The following is a 17,244-nucleotide window of genomic DNA, read 5'->3' as shown; positions in this document are numbered from 1 at the left end:
TGTGGATGAGCCGGTGGCTCTGCTGTCTGCAGATACAAGTCTCTGCTTTCTACTCACTGGGCTGTATCTCGATGCTCATGCAGCCAGATAAAGCCTCCGCTGCAGCAATGCAGGCTTTCACTCTGCTGGGGCTGGAAAGGTCTCCCCGGCTCAGAGCATCACAGTGGTCCCTGCTGAGGTCAAGGTGGGTCTGAAAACAAAGCCAGAAGACAGCAGGTACAAGCACAGCCAGCTTCTCATCCCTTCCCATCCCACCCACGAGGCTGCTGGCTTGAAATAGCCAAGTGCTACCTTCAGCTGCCAGGCTGCACGTGTCTGTCAGGAAGACCGTGCTGCTCTACCCCCACCAAAACCTGCGGTCTGCACAGTGACAAGGGCAGCGGTCAGCAGGGAAGCCCTGGCAAACCTCAGCAGGAGTTTCCAAAGGTCTGGCACCTCTGGGATCACTGCTGGCAGCAAAGTGGTGGGAAGGAGAAAGGAAAAGCTAAGGAAAGTGCAGCCTGAGTTACTCAGAAAGGAAGAGGTCAGTGGCACAGAGGTCACTGTAAGCAGTGGAAGTGAGGATTAGTTGTGCTGCTACAGCACTATTCTAGCATTTATGGCATGTTACGCTTGTAAATAACTTGCTTTCCCTTATTCCCAGAGCTGATCCAAAGTCTTTCCACTGGCTGTGCTGTCCCCTGCACCAGCAACTCTGTGGCTGTGAGGTACTGCAGAGGAAAGCTCCTTTCCCCACAAAGGATGCTGAGACAGGGTGACCTGCACAGTCCACAGCTGATAACAGACACTGACTTAACGGTTAAGTTACCTTTGAGGGTGGGTGGGGGAAGAAAAAAAAAAAAAAAAAAGAAAGGAAAGGAGAGAAAAGGAATGGGGAAACTCCCATCAGGAGGAAGTGGGATGAGAAGCAACAGGGTCCCTGGACAAACAGCCTCTCCAGGGCAAGAGGGAGCCCCCAGAACGCTGTTCCCACAGTAGATGCACACTTTGCCTTGGGACCCCTGCAGGGCCCCCAGCAATTTCTCTGCATGTGAGGTTATGAGTGCTGATGGGAACAGGCTTTGGCCAGGGGTGAGTGTTGCATACTCTGGCTCTAATTGCTCATTAAGTATTGGGCTTGCATAGTCCTGGGTAATGATTATTGCCTATTGAAATTACTATTAGCTGCTAATAAAAGCTGGTTTTCCATAGCACAAAGATATAAACTGAAAGCTACCAAGTGAAGGGAGGAGGGAGGCAGCTACCCTCAGTGGCAATGGCTTCCACAAGAACCCCACAAACAGACATAGGTATGCCTGGAATTTGAAGGCCCAAGGCTGGGAGGATCTTGGTGCTTTGATTGCAAGGGTAAAAACACTGCCCCAGCAGCCTCTGAGCGCGTAAGAAGGTCCCAAACCTGACACTGACAGGCAGACCACAGCATCTCAAGCGAAAGGTTGCAGAGCTGTGTCTGGAAGGTCCTTCACATTACATCATATGAGGCTAACCTTGCCTAGGAGGACTTCCAGAGACCCCTCTTACAGCCTTGGATCACAGTGCACATCATGTCTGTTGCTCGTCTACCTGTAGTACATCCCAGCTGCGTGACCATCCTCACATTATCAAGACAACAAAGTCCCCATTTCTAGGCCAGAGAAGCTCTGTAGCCTTCGCAGACAGATAATAGTTTTCAGCAGTTGAGGCTTGCTGGAAGTTTTTTCCAATAAATTCAACAGGCTGAAGATTTATGTCTGCAAATCCACATACCGTGAGGAAAAGGATCTCGTCCATCAGCCTTGTCTTGTTGGCAACAATGTGATGGAGCAAGGAGTTTTCCTGGTGGATGTGGTCCATCTGCTGCTTCACACTTCCCAGTAACTCATCATAGATCTGCAAGGTCTCCTCCACTCGGGCCACCTCTGCGAGGGCCTCATCGATGGAGCTCATCAGCTGTGTCACCTGCTTCTCAGAAGAGATAATGGCTCTAAGGTTGGCCTGTGAAATGGAGAGAGAGGGCTTCAGCGCTGCAGCAGGGACTGATCACCACCATCTCGGAGTCAAATATCCTGACCTTCACCCTCCCAAGCCAAAGAAGAGACCCTGTCACTGTAAGGTGCAAGATGCTTGCAGCTGTCCTGCATCACTACCTGCACGAGGCCAGTGTCTTACCTTCGCACTTGGCTAAACTCTACATCAGCAACCACCTGCAAGTCCCAAGTGCAGGGCAGAACAAAACCCTTCCCCAAGCAAGGTGTAGGCTCAGAGGACTTTCATCTGCCACGGCAAAGAGCTTACTGTGGAGCTGCTGGGCCAATCCAACCACAAGCAGAACACAGCCTCTGTAGGTCTGGAGAGGGCACCAAGCCCTGCTGGCTTCTGCACCCCACTTTTCCCTCTGTACGCTAGGGAAGTCCCACGTGGACACTGCACGGACTCTCCAACCCTCAATCTCCACAACTGGTACAGTCCCCTGAGGACCTGCATGTCCATCCTACAATATTTGTAAGAAAACATGCCAGCTTTGAGGCACTGGCCATTTCTGTCTGGCTCTAATGCATTTATGCAGACCATGGCCATGCCAAGTGCCTGTCACAGCACATTTAGCACAGCTCTGGGCATTGCCACTGCTGCCAGGGTGTTACCCAGCTGAGCTGCTCTGGCACTGGAATTAATAAACAGCTAAATCATGCATGAGACATGCACATATATATGTCTCCAATACGGAAACTGAAGGCACAGTTTGCCTAGGGAGGTGTCAGGCGTTTGTTTTGATGGGTGGTAGAGATACAACGGCATGTTAATCGCTGCTGACAGGCTCCGCTAGAGATTAACTGCTTCCAAATGTTAATTGTATCATTTTCAGGGCCTATGTACCATGCAGGATATCAAAGAAAACAATCAATAGACATGGGCGGGAGGCTTCCAGGCTGCTATTTTTCTCTCTGTTAATAAAGATTTTAAAGTTTGTCTTTTCTGATATTTCAATTATTTGACGCCTTCTGAAAACAAACAATGGAAGCATCGGCACCCTCAGTACACCCCAGACTCGGCTTGCAGGTGGGAAATGATGGAATCATAGAGGGCTGGAAAAGACCTCTGAGATGATCCAGCCCAACTGTTAACCCTGCACTGCCAAATTCATCACTAGATAGGAGGAAGAGAAGCAAAGTCTTGTCAACCCAAGTCAGGTTAGTGTAGCTTGGACCTGCCCTGTGGTCCGAATTAGGAACATGTCTGAAAGCCCTGTAGTTGCTGGGCACCTACAGTCCCTGTGTAAAGGACTTTCTCTTATGCAAGCTCCACCTGCATGGCTATCATCAGGATAAAAACGAGCTGGCAGCTCAGGTGCCACCTGCAGGGCATGATGCTAGAGCAGCACGGAGGTGCTCCTGAAGCGTGTGAGAGCCACTCTGAGCACACACCTGGAGCGAGTGGCTTCGGCCTCACTGCCACAGCATGGACTACACTCTCCTGTGACACACGTGGTGCCGTTTTAGGGAAGCGTGGGAGCAAGGACTGTGGGGAATGGCTTCGGAGGCAGGCAGATTCACAAAGGCTGTGGGAAAGGTCAGAGGAATTCTGTAGCAAGGAAAAGCCTGTTGCCGTAGCAAAGCCAGCAAAGCACCTCCATCGAAGGGTAGGGATGGACCAACCCCACTGCAGAGTGACACAGCTTTCCCTCGGGGAGCCCGGCGGTGGCAGCGCAGGCTGAGGGTTCACGTGCCGGCAGGCTCAGCAGTCGGATTTGAAGCAGGGCTTGCTAATGCGCGCAGATACTCATCTGAAAGCACCACCGATGCTCAGCGAATGCTCCGGAGCCCAACCAGCCTGCGCAGGCTGGCACGAGTGACCTGGGAAGGAGCAAACAGCCCCGCTCCTGATGCTGCTTTCCAGCCGCACACCAGGGACTCTGGCCTGTGGCCACAGGCTCTGCCCGGAGCTTCACATTTTATTAAATGTTCCTAAATTACAGCCATAAACCTCCCGCAAGCCTGGCACCGCTGCGCCTTCAGATCGTCTGATTAGGGCTTAACAGACCCGCGGGGGTTTGCCTAGAGCAGAGCATCACTGGTGACACTGGCAGGGCAGCTGCTGGCAGGATGGGCTCTCCGGAGCATCCACTCAGCTGAGGGTAATCGCTCTCCTGCTGAAGGCAGCACAAAGCTGCCGGGAGCTGCCTGTGTTTCAGCAGGTGCTGGAACCCTGCAAGTACTGAGGAATACCAATGTAAAAATCAGAGCTGCCAACCTCCCAGGTGCCCTGGCTGTGCTTTACTTTCCTCCAAAGCAGCTTTCTCACTGTTGGTGCAGTGTTCTGCATCCCCAGAAGATGGGTGAGGAGACGGTGATTAGTATTATAAGAGGAGGACAAGGTGTTATCACTGGGATGTGGGGAAAAACATTTAAATATATGCATGTGCTAGTCTAACTTGCTGGTATTATTAGCACTTAATACCATACATTAAGCTTTAGAAATATAAACATCTCATTAATCGATGTGTATTAGAAATAAGTGACATTCATTAGAGGGTATTAAAATAATGTATTTGACAGCACCTTTCATATCAAAGAACTCAACAGACATCTATTAGTTACTCTCATAGAGAGTATTTTACAGCTGGGAAACAGAGTCACAAAGTGCCTGTATGACTTGCCAAGAGCAAGCAGGAGCAGACCTCAGGAGTTTGGTCTTCCAGATTAACTACTGAATTTCCAAGTGTACAAAGTCATATATCAATACAAACTGGGATTACAGCAAATACTGGAGCTAAAGAAGGTTGGATTTAGGGTCTGTGGTTTTCTTGTATGTTTTAGGATATTTCCTTTGGCTTATTTCTTTCCCTTTACTCTTCAGTTACCTACCCATAAAATTCTAGCACCAGCTATATTAGCATAAGATAAATGCTAAAGCAGCTATCTCATTATTTTGCTCCAGCACTCAAAGAAACAAGTTATCCTCTGCAGGAATGCAATAAAATACAGCAACTCTAATAAACTAAATAAAGCTCAATAGTCTGAAAATAATGTGTGCCTTCTCCATTGGCCCTTTCTACTACAGTTTATCTTTTACTTTTTATCTTCTTCCAGCTCAGTTTCATTTCCCCCTCCACCCCCCCACCCCCTTTTTTTTCTCCCTGGCTGTTGCTTCTCCTTCTGTAGAGATCATTGCTGGCCCTTTCCTTTTCTTCCAGGTATCCCTCTTCATCATCCCCTGCTTTTTTATATGCACTTTCATCCCCTCCCTCCCTACTCAGCAGCCTTTGTCCTTCCTACTCAGCTTTTCTCTGCTCTCCCCTTCCCAAGGTTGCTTGTGCTCAAGTGAAAGAAAAAACCCACCCGAAATAATACGATTTTTGATGTTTCTGTGATAGCCTTCATGGCAACGTGGCAGGACCCATGCCCACTGCTTCGGCATGTCCTGCTTGCCGATGGCCATGCTGGACCAAGCACGCTGTGAGCTGCAGACCTGGCTGTGGATTTGGCAGGAACCTGGGAGCGCTCCGTGCCCCGAGGTGTCTGGCAGGCTAACCTTCCCTGGGGGACACGCAGCCCCATGCAGGCAGGGAGCGGAAGACACAGTGCGGGCATTGCCACCGCGTTTTCCCTTTGGAACAGTCCTGTAAATCATTTCCAGACGAGGTTAAGACTGGGATTGCTCAGGGTCGCCGCTGACCACTGACCTGGCTCCGGCACAGCTTGCAGACCTAGCAGTAAGGCAACACCCAAAAGCAAATTCCTTCTGCGCTGCTGGCTACAGAAACGATGGTCCTAATCTACACTACACGGGACATAGAGACATTCTGCACAATGCAGCAGAGACCCCAGAGCTCCCCAGCCTCATCCATGTCCCTCAGCCAGCCCCAGAACACCCCAGCTTCACTTTGCCCCGCAGCCAGACCCTCACCCATCCCTGCGCTGCTCCCAGACATTGCAGCCCCTCACAGCTCCACGTCCTCACGCAGCTGGGCTCCCTGTCCTTCCCTGCAGCTGGATCTGTGCCACTAGTTTGTTTTACTGCTTTGCAAAACTGGCAGTGGGCTTCACCTGCCTCAAGCTGGTCAGCCCCTGCGTCCGTGGGAGAGGCACCACTCAAGCCAACGTCAAGGGGCAGTTAAGCTCAGCAGAGACAGACATTTGGTGCCTGGCTGCCAGGCTGCAGCTCCTTGTTCAGCGCTGGCACCATGCACAGGGGGACAAACACCTACCTTCGCGAGGGGAGGAGCAGCAGCATCCTCTGGGCTTGCACATGAGATGCCTTTTGAGCTGAAGCAGCACAACAGCAAGATGACTTTTGCTCGGATCAAGTGCTCACAGCAAACGAAAGAGCAAAACCCAGAGACTAACCCAGTGCCCCCAAAAGCCAGACACCTTTTTTTCAGTTGAGTCACAGCCCTTGGCCCCCTTACCTCATCCAGCACATGGAGATCATTGGTCAGCTGCTCTGCAAAGGCCACCGAGTTGTTCACAAGGGGCTCGTACTCCTCCATCAGTTTCAACACATCAGCAGCTTCCCTTGGTGTCATCTCCTGGTACACACTGAGCTCCTCCTGGCTCTCAGCCTCCACAGTGTCCTTCCTATCTTCTTGGGGCCTTTGTCTCCCTGCGTGGGCAGGAGGAGATGTGGAAGTAGCCAAAACCTTCTAGCTGTGTCATTTTATTAGCCCTGCTAATGGTAGCCCCAAGGCTCCCACTGAGTCCAAGTGACATGAGTCCAGGGGTCTTAGTCTGATGGTCAGTTAGAATAAGGTCACAGCATGGACCAAAGAAAGATGTGTGTGGGATAAAGGGCCAGCTTTGTAAGAGCAGCAAAACAGACATTTGAAATTCAATTTGGGCTTTGGTTGTGTTTTCACTTGTTCACCTCTCTAGGACTGTGTGTTGGGGCATGGTGATATGTTATACAAAGCTGAGACAAATTTCAGAGATGAACAGGCTGCTTCTGATCAAATATACTGATAGTCACGTGTTGTCAAGTAAAATGTATTTTTATATCCATATATCTTTTTATGGGGTAATGTTACCAGGCAGGCAGCCAGTCTCCCCCTGGCCTGACATTACCACCACTTTACTACCTGCCTTCCCCAGCCCAGAGTGCAGATAGCATCTCTGGAGATAAAATGAACTGTCCATCTGTTTTCCCTCCCAGCCTCTCACTGTGTCTCCATGGCAGGGGTCAGTGGATAAATCGGATGGCTGTGCCTCCAGACACACAAAGCATGGATGCTCCTGCTTAGCTCTCCCTGGTACCCACCCCGGCTTCACCCATCACCTGCATGCACTGTTTGCAATTTATTCACCTCCCGTTCCTAAAGCGATAGCAGTGATAATGCAAAAAAAAATCCCAAACCACTGAGTGCGACAAGGGAACTAATCACCTTCTGCTACACAGGAGGGGACATTCACAAATGTGATAGAGCTGGCGAGGAATCGGTGGTTCAGCTTCCATAAGCATCTGATAAAGGTTTTCTTCTCGTCAAAGCTGCTAGCTGTCCACTTGTAAACCTTGTCAAACTGCAGATCAAAATCCAGGCTTGCCTAGATGCCAACAGTTAATTACTACAACAATTAGACACACTTGCCACACCACATACACTCAGCATAGGTTTGCAGCACATGTTAGTGTCAGGTACTGATGTGAGAACACCTTGTGTGCCGGGAGAAGAAACACCTCCTAGTTGAAGGAGGGAGATACACTCCTGCGCTGCACTTTCAAGCTTTGGGGGTTTTGGTGGCCCCAGGAAGCCACATTGTGAGTGGAGACGAGCACAGAGCTTAGAGGAGAGAGCTCTGTCTGCACAAGCAGCTCCGTCCCTTCAGCCAGGGGGGTGATCCTGACAGCTCCCGGAGACCACCTGGCAAAACGCCTGGCTGGACAGGCTGGGAAGGTGACCCCAGGGAGACCGGTGCTACCGGCCACATCATGCCAATGGCTAGACTGGTTTTGGTGGAGCTGCATGGGTATAGTCAGACTCAGATCTGATGAAGGGCTAAAAACAGGCTATTGCCCCCACGATCCTTGCAGCACTCAACATGATGGACACCAAGAGTACCGTCCCCAGGGTAACTGCTGTCAGAAGTTTGATGTGAAATCTTTCAATCAACGAATCCCCTGACAAGCTCTCCATCTCCCAGCTGACAGCAGGCGATTCCTCTCGTTAACAGCATATCCTTCTTCATGTTTCATTCCTGAAGATACAGACATCTCTCCCTGGACTTCTGCTGCTATCCCAAAGCAATGGGGCAGGATTTGAGAGGTAGATTCATGGCACTTGGCAAATAATCATAAGCATGATAAAAGCACTGAAAATAAAAGGATGCACAGCAATTCTAACCCTAGTCGTAGACACCAAGACACGCATAGTGGGTCGGACCAAGCAATCAACCAGCAGCAGCGTCCTGCTCCAGCACGCTGATCTCTTTTCAGATTATATAAATCCATCACCCTTTACTGCAGTTTTGGGGGTGCGAACGCTGATGAATTTTGACAGTGGCCAATGACAGATGCTTGGGAGAAAAAGCATTCAAAGGGTAAGTCCACAGTTATATTGCCTTCAGGATTCCCTGCCAGCCTCCAGCAGCCCATGATCTAGCAGCTCACTGAGCCAAAGGTTGTATCCACAGCACTGTGTTTAACAGCCCTTGAAGGACCTACTGTCCCTGATTTCCTCTGATGGCTTTTTGATCTTATTCATAGCGTCGGCATCCACAGCATCCTGTGGCAATAAACTCTGCAGTGTAATGATGTGCTTGAATCAACTGGAGTTAAGCATTTGGGGTAAGCCCAGCACTCATCCTGCCTCCCACTGCAGATATTCCCCTCTGTAGTTCTCAACCAACCGGAAATCTCAAACCTTTCTTTGCTCAAGAATTGGGAACACCCAGAAAAAAAAACCAGAAATGGGCTTCCACAAGCTCAGTCCTGAACTTCCCCCAGCAGCACTGCGGTATTACACGTGCTTCACCTGGCACCTCCCAGCAGCCCCATTCCCTGGCAGGGGAAAATCACTTGAAAGAACAGGAGCATGGACTGGAAAATAAGCACTCTTGGCATTTCCCCATGTTGTTTTCATCTTGGGGATGTTCCATCATACACTGTTTCATGTGTAAGTGTCAATCTCTCTACATCTGTCCATGCCCAAAGGATGGAGTCCCATGGAGGGGCAACCACAGCCACAGGAGACTTAGTTTTTGCCAGTAAGAGGTACTAGGTGGGGAGAATAAGGGAGGCTGCTGAACAAGGAGCATCCCACAGAGAGAAACTCCTTCCTGCATCCTCTCATTAGCTCTGCAGCACAGCCTGCTCTCACCTTCTGGAGAACTTAGAAGCTGCACTTGTAATTATTGATACTAATCATCATAACAGACATAGAGTTTATGAGGACTGACGCAGTCCTACAATGCTTTAAGGGTTGTTTCTAAACACCTTGAAGCAATACATCACGCCCCCGCATTGCTCTGCAGGCTCGGTAGCAGCCCCTGCAACGGCACGGAGCAGCGATGTGTGAGGAAGGGATTTCCAGTGTGCGTGGTTTATAGCATGCCTTATGAGGCGCTATTAAAGCGGGGAGGCATCCGTTAATCGTTTCATAAATATTAATACTGTTTCGGTCAGGGGAGCTGTAGCTTTAAACACCGCCGGACTTGCAGTGTCAGTACTTTGCTGGTGCCAGGGTGCAGAGGGCTTCCCAGTGCACCAGAGCAGACCTGACAACCAAGCCCTTGCTGTCTGCACTGAATTTGACTCAGTAGCCAGGGTTTGGCTGTAGTTGATACTATCTGCTAAGCAGCAGAGGAGAGCTCGTATTTTGATTTCCATGGACCTGCCGAGCCACGCGACAGGGCAGAACTGTGCTGACTTGGGCCCTGGGCTGCACTGTGCTTGCCGTGTGCTGGGGTCTCCATGGTGGGACCCTGAAGGATGCCAACATGTCCTGGCTGCAGCCTGTGCAGCCTCTCCTCTGCCTGGGGACCTTGTGCAGCAGTTTCACCTGGTGAGTAGGACCCATTTCAGGAAGGATATGGACAACTCTGGATGCCTCTGTTTCAAGAAAGACCAATTCAGCCTGGAAGAAGCAAGGAAGAGGGCTCCAGGCCTGATGAAGGGAAGAGAGAAGTCAGCACAGAAGAGGAGTCTAGGAGGCCAGTCCACTTAGCCCGCCAGAAGGAAGGTTAATAGGGGAGGTGACCACCATCTAAAAATGTATCTGCAAAGGAGAAGAGCTGTCTAACCTAAAAGACAGCCACGGCACAAGGGCAAACAGGAACGATGTGGGCAGGAATATGGGCTGGGAGTCATAAGAAGGCTTTAGCCATCGGGACAACCAAGTTCTGTATTTGACTCCCAGTAGGAGAGGGTTCAAATATACACCAATACTTTAAGATAGAATATGATCGGTTTATCTCATTGGGATGGCACACGAAGGGGAAAGGACGGAAAATCCTGGAGGTACCTTCTAATCCTAACTCCTCCAGAGCTAAAGCCTTTAGAAGACTTGGTGGAGGCAGGCTCATCTGCGAGAAGAAAGCTCAGGCAGGATGAAAGCATGAATTTCCCTGTTTACAGGAGAATGTAAAACTATGAGTTATCAGTTCTGTTCTACCCACAGGATCAAGATGCCCTGCCAACCTGCAGTTGTGATTTTCCTTTCTGACGTGCTGTGCAGATGTACTTTATTTGCCCTGGATGTAGAACTGGAAAGCTGTTCTTTTTCTCATTTGTTTCTATGCTTGTGAAAACTCAGGCACCTTGCCAAAGCCCCTAGAACATTCACATTAATAAAAAACCCTAATTATAACAACTTTAATGACACTGCCAGCCCCAGCAGCAGAAAGCGAATATCTTGTCCATGCTTTCTTTCCCAAAAGCCTTAATGTCTCCCTAAAAGCACAGAATCACGCTGACTCCAGCTCTCTATAATCCTTCTTTCAGTAAATGCCTCCATTTAATCTTTAAATACCCTATGCAAATGTCTGTCAAGAAGCTTTGTCAACATGGATCGACAGATGGGCCTGACAATGTGCTCTGCAAATCCTGGAGACCTGACAAGAGCAGTACTTTGCAGCCCATCTCCTGCAAAGAGCTTCAGGAGGTCCTCTGCCTGAGGAAGGAGGGGAGTTTGACCACTGATTTTGATGGAAGCTGTGTCCGTGCAGCAGTCACCCACTCACTGCTCACCCAGGCAGGTATTTGGCCAGCCTGACATTTCCTAACTTCGAGAGGGATGACTTAGGAGGGAGGAAATCATGCCAGCCCCAGCCCTGGGCACAGGCATCTCCCTGGAAAACATAAGAGCAACAAGTCCAAAAGCACTGATGTAGGAAGGAGGAACCAACCAGGGAGAGAACTCCCTTCACCATACTCTAGGAAGCAGCTCTGAGGGAAGGCAGAAGGCTTGTAAATTTTTTTTACTGGTGGCTGTTTCCCAAAATTAGCATTGTTCGGGCTGGTTCATTCTCATATTAGAAATCACACACACACACACATGCACACACCCCCTCTGCTGCTCTTCTCACCACCTAAACATATGGGACGAGGTCCAGAGGACACAAATCCCCCTGTGGATCCTGGCCTGGGTCTCTCTAGCTCTATACTCGTATCTTACCCTCCCCCAGATCAGTTCTGCCTTTTGCCACAGAAGGAAAATCAATCCTACCTGACTGAGGGTCTTGCCATCCACAAGCTTCAGCTCTGCTAAAGGCCACCGGCAGGCTATCTTGTACTGCTCTCCTCGGTCTGTCTTGACCCTCACCAGAAACGGCTGCATTGGCATAAAGGTGTCCACTGAGGATGAGGAAAAAAAAAACAAACAACCCAAACAACACACAATATTATTGGTAGCCCAGTACACAACAGTTCAGTGTGGGTGGACAAGTACAGATGGACACACAGACACTGATTTTGCCTTGCGGCTGTATGGAGAGATACTACAGGGTTTCTACTGGCTTTCCTTTCATTGAGTATTTACATATGGGAAGTCCTCTCTGGGGTCTAATCCAGAGTACTCTGAAGTCTAATGAGGGATTCCGAATAATGTCAAAGGGTTTTAAACCAGGCCATTGTGCTCTACACAAGGCAAAAGTAGTATTTCAGCAAGATCCAAATGTGATGCAAACCGGGCGCCCTGGTGTGAGGAGATTTATGACGGTTACATACCATGTTGCTGGCTTTACAACAGGGTCCAAAAGCACTGCATTGTTTGACTGATACCCACACTAACATATCCCATCAAAAATCAGTTCCAGTGCCAATTAGCTTACAGTCACCTCTTGGGTCATCTGGGAGGCGCTCACTGTACATCATTCTGGCTATTACAATTTCATTCCCCCATATGAGCTAGGTGCCTCCAGAAAGCTGACACGGACAGCGCCAGGGGTAACTCGTGTACTTTAGATGTTATACAGGGTGGCTACATCAACCCTTGGAGATATCCCTGCTGGCCTCTGCTGACTACAGAGGGAGCTGAAGCACATAATCTAGGTCAAACACTATGGCTAAGGCTGTCAGAAATTAATCCTGCGGCAGGTGACTACACTGTCTAGAAGCTCATTGGCAGGGAAGTCCCTCCCCTGTAAGTCTGTCAAAAAATCTATGCTAACAATGTCTCAGGAGTGATGGAGCAACTAGAAAAGCATATACCATAGGAGGTGGATAATTTCCCAAAGCACTTGTACCCTTGGATCCTAATCAAATCGCTGTGTAATGTCTGGGTAGCAATAAAACTTTCACCAAAACTATGAAGAGACAGAATGAGGCTGTAATGCTGTGTCATGTTAGAATGGTTTGTTGCTGACCTCTAATGACAGGTTTGATGCAAATGGTAAAAAAAAAAATAAAATCTTAGGTTGGTGGAGGGAGCAGTCCTGCAGACCCCAGCTCTCTCTAGCCAGCTAAAGATCACCCGGCACTCAAGAGGGAACTTGTGCTTTTGTTGCCAGTTCTTGACATACTACACTGACAGGCACAGTGCCTATCTTTGGATTAGTATTTCCCTCATTTAATCCTGAAATACAGCATTCCAAATAGTGGTCCTATCTTTTCTCCCAGATTAGGAAAAGAGCCACGAGAGACAAAACTCTCTGACTAGAGCTGCAAGAAACCTTCCCGGGTTTGCAGCTCAGCCAGCATCCCAGCCCCCGAGGTTCTCACCCACGACACAGAGAATGGACATCTTCTTCTTCTTCCCTGTCTTCCAGACATGAATGGTTTCCAGTAGCCTCTTTTTCTGCGGGTTGAACACATCTTTTTCCAGCGAGCTCCAGAGAGAAGCCATGGCGATACCTGAACACAACAGTAAGTGGTAGCTGTGTGTGCCTCCCGCTGATGCTCGAGGTCACCGTGGGCTGCCCAGCACCTCCTGGGACACACAGACAGGCTGGGGAGATGATCTGCACACAAGCTCCCGGCACACCACTTCCCCACACCAATTTCACCTCTGTTGTTTTGCAGACAGCACAAGTGTTAACTAATGGATGTAAATTTGGAGCCAGAAGGGCCTTTTATAATTGGCTGGTCTGAATTCCACAATAAAACTTCCCTAATTTCTCCAAAAAAACTCCCTTTTGGTTCTGACCCAGCATAGTGTCTTGAGCAACAGAACCGTGTCCACGGGCAGGCGAAACAGGTTAGCAGCTACAAGCAATCCATCACCTGCTTACTTTTGTTGGCCCCTGTTGTTTCAGCACTTATTTCAGCTCAAGAAATCACCCTACTGGGTCACACAAACTGTGCTGGGGTGCCCTGCGATCAGCATGGGATGGGCATACCTAACTGTGCAAGTCAGTGCTGAAAAAAAAAAAAAAAAAAGAAAGAAAAAAAGCAAAAAAACCCCAACAACCAACCATAAAGAAGCCGCAACTCTACGTTGGGAGCTTTGCTCTGAGGCATCCTGCCTCTTGGAGATCCTGGGGGCTTTAGCTTAGCAGAAATACACAGCAACCCTCCAAAGGCAGATCAGCTTGCCAGTCCAGCTCCCTTGCCAGCCTTAGAATCATAGAATCACAGAATCATTTAGGTTGGTAAAGGCCTTTAAAATCATCAAGTCCATCCATTAACCCAGAACTGCCAAGTCCATCACTAAACCACGTCCCCAAGCACAGCACCTATGCATTTTTTAAACACCCCCAGGGATGGTGACTGCACCAGTTCCCTGGGCAGCCTGTCCCAGTGCTGGACAGCCCTGTCAGTGAAGACATTTTTCTGAATACCCAACTGAAACCTCCCCTGCTGCAACTTGAGGCCATTGTGCCATGCTGAGCAGCCCGAGCATGCAGAGCCACAGCTCATGGAACCTGGGGTGATGCAGGCACCTTGCAGGAGCAAAAGCGGAGCCCTGGCTGGCGAGGGGGCTCAGAGGGGCTCACAGGGTTGCACTGTGGGCATGGAGGGGAAGGCAGGCAGCTTGTGCTGTCTCTCCCATGCCAAGATGGTGTGAGGCTGGCAGTGCACAGCCTCTGCCACCTCCCTGGCCACATCCTGCCACCACATCCCACACCCACCTTGCTGTGCCCTTGTCTCCCCAAATCTCACCCTCACTGCCCCGGTCTGTGCTCTGCTCAGCAGTTCTCACCACTGTGGACCTCCAGCTGCTCTTCCTTCCTCCTTGGCTGACAGCTCTGGGATTCCCCACTGCTTTCCCAGTCCCCTGAAAGACTCATTTTTTGGACAAATAGCAGGGGGAGAGGAGCTTCAGGGCACCGGTGCTTCCCTCCTGCCTCCCATCCCCGGTTCCCCTCCCACAGGTCCCCCTCTGCTCTCCTTGCATGACACAGACCAGGGCAGATGCCCCCCCAGAGTGGCTGCCCTGCCTTCCCGAGCCCCTGGCCTCGGCCCCTGGGCTTGGACTCACCAGCAGCAAGGGGAAAGTCCTGTGCAGAGCTGAAAGTGCTCGCAGGGCTCAGATGCTTGCAAATGGATACTAAGAGCCAGCAGCTGCTAAACTCCCACAGAGATCCCCACTCTTTTGAGCTCCCCTGGCTTCAAGTTAATCAGGTAATTAACCTGAAAGGAGAAGTGGGTAACAGGGAGGGAATGGGAAGCCCTGGTGCGGTCTGTCACGGGGGCTGAGCCCCTCCTGCAGCCTGCCAGGTCTGTATCCCCTGGCTGGGCACTGCGAGCAAGTGCTTCATGGAAACACGTCTGAGTTCTCCAGCCAGCTGAACAAGTGCAAATTTTTTGGTTTCATAGTCTAAGAGGAAACAAACGCCAACTTCTTCTCCCCCTCAGTTTGCTAACGTAGCTGGACGTGCTTCTCCACAGCCCCCGAATGGCTGCGATATGCATGACTTAAACTGCAGCATCCAGCTTTAAACCACTGCAGCAGCTCATGAAGTTTTGCAAGAGTAATACGACAGCCACTTTGCAGATGAGGAAAGTGCAGTAAGAAAGCAACCTAATCAAGAGGATGTCTCCTGGCTGGCTTCTTACAAGCCATGCTCAGAGCAGCAGGGGATCTCAGACACAGGTACGGCAGGAGAGTCCTGCCTCCGAGTCCAGCCCACAGAGGGCACAGGGGTGGCCAACTGCAACCTCTTGCAAGCTCAGCTCAGTGCTAGGCTGGACCAAGACAACTTGGTTCAGTTTGAGGTACTGAAATACACTGATTCCGGTCAGCCCAATGCAAGAAGGAAAGGATTTATTTCAATCATCCTAGCAGAAGCAGCGGTTTTAGCAAGAATGTGCTGCTTGTTCACAAACTCCTTTTCTTTAATCCACGATATTCTTAATGGAAAGTTCTCACACAACTTCCCAGTCAGATCGAAGCCTCATGTTGATGTATTTCTACTGAAAGTTAAACCCAGCACTATCAGGGAGGAGATGGCAGTTGGTGTCCTGGGTCTTACATATAGATACACAGAAACATCCAGCAGTTACACCGCAGCCTTTGATCTGGGTGGCGAGGGAATAAGCAAAGTGGCTACAACTAGAAGGTTACATTTAATGAAAATATTATGGTAAGAATTAGGGATATATAAAAGTATAGACTGTAGGAAAATAATATTTAGAACACGCACTCTGAATGTTTTCTAAGTCATTCATTGTTACTGGAATTTACTGGTTGCTCTGCAATGAACTGAAACAACAAAACCTTCAACAGCTCCCTCCCCTTAGTGACAGGGCTTTCAGCTCAGCCACACAGTTAATGAGCTTGAAATCACATCCGTAATTATTTAAACTTTTTATATCGTGGCTGTGATATATATAAAAAAAAGACATTTACTGCTAAAATGATTCTGTCACCATAGCATCTCTCTGAATGCAGTCCCTTGCCAGGTTATCTTGGTTTCTCCATCCCTGTCAGCTTTTCAGTCTCTCTAATGGCATTCACCTCCAGAGGCAGGCAGGCTGGCAGCCCGGAGACCTGGCCGTCTATACCGCTATTGCTTTCGAACTCACTAATTCATTTCTAATAGCACTTTAGCAACAGCTGCAGGAAAATGATTGAAAGCTAAAGTAATAGAGGGCTCCCTGCTCCCTGATAAGCTAATGCAGAAAGCACAATACTTTCCATGAATATAATTGAAAAGCTGTCTGTAGCCAAGCCAGTTAACCCCCCCATTTTGTAGACAGCCCGTAAGACTTAAAGATCTCAGTGAAACCTTCCTGAAATTTTCACTGAGGTGCACATCACCCATCCAGACAGCTGACAGTGAGGGAGAGAGCGTGAGCAAAAGGAAGAGCGCTCAAAGACTTTACCATCCACGTCTTGCTGGGGATAAACTGTAGGATTTCAGTCGCAAGAAGCCTTAGAACAGGAAACAGTTTGCTGGTAAAATGAAAGCTTTCAGAGAAAAACAGGAAGCCTGAAGAACCTGAGCGAAGCCCCTGAGCCGCCGGCTTGAGGTCGGGGCAGGAAACCCCTCGCGCAGCCGCTGTGGAGCCCAGGTGCAGCCCAGGGCGGGCAGGGCGCTGAGCAGCTGGGGTGAAGTGGGGTTAGACCAAAAGCAAAGCAAGGTGAAACTGCCCTCCCTTTCCTCCTCATTCTGTTAAAGAGTGTCAAAGTGCTGAGCAGAGAACAACCGTGGCTCAGCCTGTAGTCAGACGCTGTCTTCCTCATCCTCCTCCTTTAACAAAGGGTCTCAGAAACTGCAAGACATTGAGGAGTCAGACAGGATTCTAATGGCACAGCACCTGCCCTTGTTAAGCAGGATACATAATCATGATGTATAATTTAGCTTTAAGCATAAAGGAAACCTCGTGCTGGTTCCTGGTAACACCTTGGGATATACCTCTGTACTAACCAAAAGCCAGGTCCTGCTGAAACCAAAG

General features: G+C 49.6%; 1 protein-coding gene across 7 annotated transcripts in view; it reads right to left on the bottom strand.

Annotated features, from left to right (window-relative positions):
- LOC130158773 (exocyst complex component 1-like) overlaps window positions 1-16,829 on the bottom strand; it is a 32,020-nt gene extending 15,191 nt beyond the window's left edge. For 2 of the 7 annotated variants that reach the window (XM_056359781.1, XM_056359779.1), the window contains exons 1-9: window positions 16,672-16,823; window positions 14,825-14,976; window positions 13,818-13,959; window positions 13,126-13,257; window positions 11,633-11,760; window positions 7,355-7,514; window positions 6,386-6,579; window positions 1,747-1,974; window positions 58-190 (exon numbers count right to left, since the gene is read on the bottom strand). In XM_056359781.1, the coding sequence (XP_056215756.1) occupies window positions 58-190; window positions 1,747-1,974; window positions 6,386-6,579; window positions 7,355-7,514; window positions 11,633-11,760; window positions 13,126-13,257; window positions 13,818-13,863 (1,021 nt within the window). In that variant the 5' untranslated portion in view covers window positions 13,864-13,959; window positions 14,825-14,976; window positions 16,672-16,823. Of the gene's footprint in view, window positions 1-57; window positions 191-1,746; window positions 1,975-6,385; window positions 6,580-7,354; window positions 7,515-11,632; window positions 11,761-13,125; window positions 13,334-13,817; window positions 13,960-14,824; window positions 14,977-16,671 lie in introns of all 7 variants that reach the window. The other 5 variants (XM_056359782.1, XM_056359785.1, XM_056359780.1 and 2 more) reach the window with 5 other exon arrangements.
- Window positions 16,830-17,244: the final 415 nt, after the last annotated feature.

This window comes from Falco biarmicus, chromosome 14 (assembly GCF_023638135.1).
Source record: "Falco biarmicus isolate bFalBia1 chromosome 14, bFalBia1.pri, whole genome shotgun sequence".
NCBI classification, from domain to species: domain Eukaryota; kingdom Metazoa; phylum Chordata; class Aves; order Falconiformes; family Falconidae; genus Falco; species Falco biarmicus.
This window is presented reverse-complemented; position numbering and strand designations above follow the sequence as displayed.